The 5,983-nt window shown below is 36.8% G+C and overlaps 1 protein-coding gene across 1 annotated transcript; it reads right to left on the bottom strand.

Moving 5' to 3' along the window:
- Positions 1-1,759: 1,759 nt before the first annotated feature.
- Positions 1,760-2,485, bottom strand: LOC145059693 (uncharacterized). The gene has a single exon (XM_079007502.1). It carries the CDS (start codon positions 2,483-2,485, stop codon positions 1,760-1,762), a length of 726 nt encoding a protein of 241 aa, XP_078863628.1.
- Between the last annotated feature and the right edge of the window lie 3,498 nt (positions 2,486-5,983).

Raw genomic sequence — 5,983 nt, 5'->3', positions numbered from 1 at the left:
GTACCTTAAAGGAGAAGGAGAAGGTTTGGAAGGTGACCAATAAGGATAGTATGAAGAGGGTGGAGAAGTTAAGTAAGGAGAAGGCGGAGAGGGATGAGGCGCACTCCCTGAAGATTAAGAAGGTAATCATTGAGGTTAAGAGCAGTGTTGTTGAAGCCTTCTGGGAGGCGAAGATCAAGCTAGTGGAGGACATGGAGAATGCAGGATCCTGGAACATGGTTGGTTGGCATGAAGCCCTAGTCAAGTTAACTAGCAAGAACGTTAATGTCAGTCAAGATCCTACAGAGAAGAATTTTAATTTTTGGTCAAGATCCCAGTTGGAAGGGATCAAACCTTGGATTAGGTTTGATTAGTTTTTTTAAACAATTTTAATTTTTGATCAATAAAACAATTTACATTTTGTTGGGTTAGTGGGCGACCCTTTTTAATTATTATGCCTTGGTTTTACTATCTTTTTGTATGGTTGATTTGGTTGTAGAAGTAGGATCAAAGTATATTTTTTCTAAAAATATTTAGATAATTAGGATCCTGAAGAGTTTTAGGGTTGGCTAAGACTATCAGGATCTTAAAAATGTAAGAAAGACAATCATTTTATTAGGATGTTGAAGCATTTGGGATCTTGATATTCGAAAGAGATACATTTTGATTTAGAAAGTAGTAGAACATTTAGAAGAAAATGGCAAGTTTAGGTGTAGTACACATAAAGGATAAGGATAGATAAAAACTAGGGATAAATTCGCTTCCCTAGGCTTCACCCTGATTTTCATTTAATCTTTTGAACTTTCCTTCTGAACTCTGGCTTAGAAGAAGTTTTGTGTTGGAAGGTTTTAGTCTTTCATGATCTTGAGGCTTGTAACAGGGAAGATTTGGGAAAATTCACTTTAAGAACTTAGATGGGAAGATCCCAACTTTAGTTACACTGGGGAAGATCCCAACTTCAGATTTTTTTGGGGGAAATCCCAACTTAGGTTTTTCTAGGGAAGATCCTAACTTATATTTTTCTGGAGATGATCCTAACTTACGTTTTTCTGGGTAACATGCCATATCGTAAGATAACATGATAAGGTTATAAACGGTAAATTTATCTTTAGGATCTTAACATATATTCAAAAATAAGAGGGTTTCCAAGTCACTAGAGCATGAAATGATCCCCTTATCCACATTCCATAATTAGATATCATGCATCCAAGTAGGGCGTCAAAACCCAAACACATATGAAAGAGGTTATTAACTTTTTAAACCTTAGAGGGGATTAAGTACCCTTGATCGATTGAGAGATGATAAATCTCTATTCGCGGTTGCTAGGATCTTCTAGCCTCTGTATGTTGAAAATGTTATCATGGGGTGGACGTTAGATTTTCTAACGCCCCTACAATTCTTAAGTTAGTAATGATCTTGAGAGAGAAAAATAGTAAAAGGTAAAGTAAGGGTAAGGAGTAGGTTCGTACCTTAGCTTTGTTGAAATAACATGTGATCAACTTTACTTACATGAAGTATGATTTAAGATGTATAGCGCTCCATGATCTTGGCAAGATAGTCCCTTCCAGGGTAGCTAGCAAGTATGCCCCCTTTCCTACTTATGAATCAATGAGATAGGGTCCTTCCCATTTGGGTGCTAGTTTACCTGCCTTAGGACCACGTCACCTACTTGGAATCTTCTAATCTTGATGTTTTTATTGTAATCTTTAGCAATCCTTTTTTGACGGGCAACAATACAGATCCTGGCGAGATCCCTTAATTTCTCAATGGTGTCAAGATCCTAGGCCAAGATCCTATCGCTATTGTTTTGAGTGTGAAGTTGGTATCTTGCTGTCGAAATTGCCACATCAGTTGGGATCATGAATTCTGCTCCAAAAACTGAGTATGTGGTTTGACTTATTGTCATTTTTGTTGTATTCCTATCTGCCCATAGGGCAAAAGGAAGTTCTTCAGTCCATCTCCCTTTCTTTTCATCTAGTCTCTTTTTTAGGTTATTGACTATGATCTTATTACTAGACTTTTCTTGTCCATTAACTTGAGTGTGAACTAGGGTGGACATTATCATTTTGATTCCCCAACTAGTGAAAAAGTCACTTGTTCTTATGTTGATGAATTGGGATCCGTTATCACATATGATTTCAATTGGGATCCTGAATCTTGTCAGGATATTACGCTTGATGAAGGGGACTACTTCTTGATCCCTTACTTGAATGAAAGCTTCAAATTCGATCCATTTTGAGAAGTAATATGTCATTGCTAGAATGAATACCTTTCCACCTGGTGCCTTGGGTAGTTTGCTGACTATGTCCATTCCCCACTTCATGAATGGATAAGTAGAAATGATGGGGTGTAAAGGTTCCGCTAGTTGATTAAGGATTTTTTTGTGTCTTTGGCAAGCATCACATTTCTGAGCATGTAATAAGGTGTTTCTCTTCATGGTTGACCAATAGTATTCTGTTCTTAACACATTGAAACATAAAGGATCTGCCCCCAGTGTGGTTGCCATAATACCCTTTATTTATATTGTAACGCCCGTGATTCTAGGCTAGACATTAATGATGATGTAATAGTCTAGGCCAACCTTTGTAACTTGTTTTGAAATAATAAGATGTATTATTTGATTATTAAGTGTTTTATGCTTAATTATTATAATTTAATAAGTCGAGGATAAAAATAAGCATCAAAAATAAATATTAGATGAACAAGATATCTATGAAGAAAGTTGTATTGGTTGAAACAAGGATTCCATAGATATAAAGAATACCGAAATCCGAGTTATAACGAAGAAGTTATGACCTGTCGAAGTTTCACGACAGAACCAGCAAGACGTTGTATGACGTAAAAAGTGAGTTTTCGATAAAGTGATTTTTAGCATTAGTGATATAAACGAAAGTCGTAGTATACGTTAAATCGATACCATGCATAAAAAGAATGTCCAAATCTGACTTCATATGAGGAAGTTATGAATTTTCTAAGATTTTGCATAGCAGTATGCAGCTCGAAACTCGAATTTTAGACCAGGGTTATTTCTAGCCGAAACAACCTAAACGAGAATCGAAGATCTTGTTGATTGTATTTTAACGGTAAAAAGACAGATGAAAACGGATGTCGGGTGAAGAAGTTAGGAAATTTTAACAGACTTTTCCTGTCCCGGTCTGTTAAAAATATAATCAAAATTAGCCGACGGAGTCTAAACGAAAGTTGTAGAGAATTGTCTCACCTATGCGTGGATATAAAGAACATCAAAAACGGAGCTCGTATGCGAAAGTTATGAAATTTTGAAGTTTGAAAATTTGGAGTACGCCCAGCGTACTTGTGTTCATCGTTTGAGATTGGCCACATAGCCCTACTTATTCACATGAGAGACACATGTTATAGCCTTTATGCGTCCGATATGATCCTTTCGTACGCCCAGCGTACTCGATGTATGCCCAGCGTACTGGCTGAAGTAGGAGTACGCCCAACGTTCCATAAATTTATGCCCAACATAACTCGAGTTTTCAGCCCCTATAAATAGTGATCGAAGCCAGCTGATTTTTGGTTACAAAATTTCACTCCTCTCACCCTCTACTTTCGTTTTTGCTACACTAAATACCCCAAGCCTATTATATCATCGTAGCATCATAAGCAAGTCTCAGAGAGCCCGATTTTTGAGAAAATATCCCGGATTTATCGGAAACGGTTGTTTTAAGAAACGAAGTGCTGCCCGATTATCGTTAAATCAAGTGAGTGTATAGTCACTTTCTTCTTACATATAGATATGAAGTATTTTCTATAAAATACGTGCTATGTGTAATTATATTGTTTGTTTATTTGAGATGGGTGTTAAATAGATGTTTAATACAAATTTTAAATTGTATATGTATTTTTATCTACAAATATGTTGGGTAAAACATGGGTATAGTAGATGAAATAGTTAATTGTGTGATAAAACTATGAGAGGCCTCAATGTTGTTGTTGTAGTCATCTAGCTAAGTATAGATGACGACCACGGACCTTTCTAGACAGTCCAGTAGAACACTGACAGGCTCACAACTTGTAGGTGTTGGTGAACTATATGTTCGTTGGTGTACTCCATCCCCCTCATGGTTGCCTTATTTGACATAAATTGCTGAGGAATCCCTAATGCAGTGTTGTCACCTCGATCAAAATCCTTAGACTAGGTCCCTTGTGATAGGTGTTTAGGGACATAAAGTGAGGATAATGGGAATGGGTAATTAGGGTTATTGTTGGTTGATGAAATTAATAAATTTATTATTGGTTGTTGAAAATTAATAAATTTATTATTTGTGGGTTGAAAAATCGATATGCTCACCAGGCTCTCAAGCCTGACTCACTCAGCTTTCTGTATTACACGTAGTGGACCCCGAGCATAATTGGATGATGACGATGGATTTTTTGATTATAGGCCAGTAGTTGTAAATAACTATTGTAAGACTTATAATATACTGTTTATGCTTTTGGTCTATTTCAGAACATGACATCCTGAGGTTTTGATATATAATGAAAATATATTTCTTTAAGAAATGCTTTGATAAATTGTTATTATATTTTGTTTTGGGGAAAAAATTCGGAAACATCTTTTGGAAAATTACTCTGATTTTTATTTTAAAAGCATAAACTAAATCGGTCTTTTCTGGCCAAGAAATTTGATGATGTCACAGTTAGTATCAGAGCATTAGTTTAAGCGAACTACGAATTTGTAGGATTTCTAAACTTAAACTTAGAATTCTAAGTGATGATCGTGAGATGAGCGTCTACCATATTTTAGGCACGAGAACTAGTATATTTTAGGAAAGATGCCTAAAATACTTTTACCTACTAAATCTTATATGTTTTCCCTATTTGCCATTATTTGTTCGGATCTATGGTCTGTTGCCGACCAGATCTGGAAACCTTATATGTTTAGGATTCAAGCGTATGATTACGATATTAGAACTAGCATGTAAACGTTTCGGAGTGATAAGGAGAATTTAAAAATATATCATGAATAAAGATCTAAATTCGCCTTATTTGGTGTATAGATCAAATGACGAGAACTCGAAGTGTAGCTGGAAATGTAAATAGAAATCAGCAACCCCAACCCCAAGTGGTGGAACATATACCGATAGCAGAAGCTGCACCAGAACCCATCACAATGGATGGAGTATGAGCCATGATTCAGGCAATGATGGTTGATCAAAGGGAAGAAATGAGACGATTATTGCTGAACAACAAGAGTGAACCTTCTATACCTGTTGAACAACCTGAACTAAACGATGGTCTGTCGGAGGAAGGAAATTATAGTAGATTTGTTGGTCAAACTAAACCGCTTGTGGATAGAAGGAATAACCAATAGGAAGGGGTTGAAAAAATGGATGCAAGTATAAAGATTTTATGACTTGCAAGTCGTCCACTTTTACTGGAAAGGAAGATCCAGTCAGAGTAATGGATTATTTCGGAAATGTAATTAGCCTTTATGACATGTGGTTGCAAAGGCAAGTTACAAACCATATTTGCAGTGCGTCAATTCAGAGGTGGCGCTGTTCGCTGGTGGAACACTCTGGGGAAGAACTTAAGCACTAATGAGCCACTGCAACTAAATTGGGCAGAGTTCTTGGTGCAATTCAAGCGCGAGTACTGCTCGGCCCAAAATTTGCTTGAGTTAGAAAACGAATTTCTAACATTAAAGAAGGGAAGTATGATCATTGATGAATACATCAATAACTTCACAGACAAAATGGAGTTTGTTTTGCGTATTGTCCTAGATAAGCTGACCAAAATTAACAGGTACGCAAAGGGACTTCCATGGGAGTATGCGGTGCCAGTGTGTCAGGCACTTACTTTGGAGGCAACTATTTGGGTTGCCAAGTCTGTTGAAGATATGATTAAGGGGAGAGCCACCAGCAAGGTTGAAGTTGGCGAAAAAAGAAAGCTTGAAGGAACTTCAAGTTCCAACAAGAAAAGTAAGTTTTCTAACTCTGGTTTGAGAAAATTTGGAGGAGGAGCCGAAGCAAAATGGTGT

This window comes from Lactuca serriola, chromosome 6 (assembly GCF_051521515.1).
Source record: "Lactuca serriola cultivar US96UC23 chromosome 6, Lser_US96UC23_V15, whole genome shotgun sequence".
NCBI classification, from domain to species: Eukaryota; Viridiplantae; Streptophyta; class Magnoliopsida; order Asterales; family Asteraceae; genus Lactuca; species Lactuca serriola.
The sequence above is the reverse complement of the archived record's forward strand: the minus strand, read 5'-3'. Positions and strand labels throughout refer to the sequence as shown.

Excerpts from the sequence above, each read along its gene's own strand:
- LOC145059693 (XM_079007502.1), bottom strand. The coding sequence starts at position 2,485 with ATGGCAACCACACTGGGGGCAGATCCTTTATGTTTCAATGTGTTAAGA.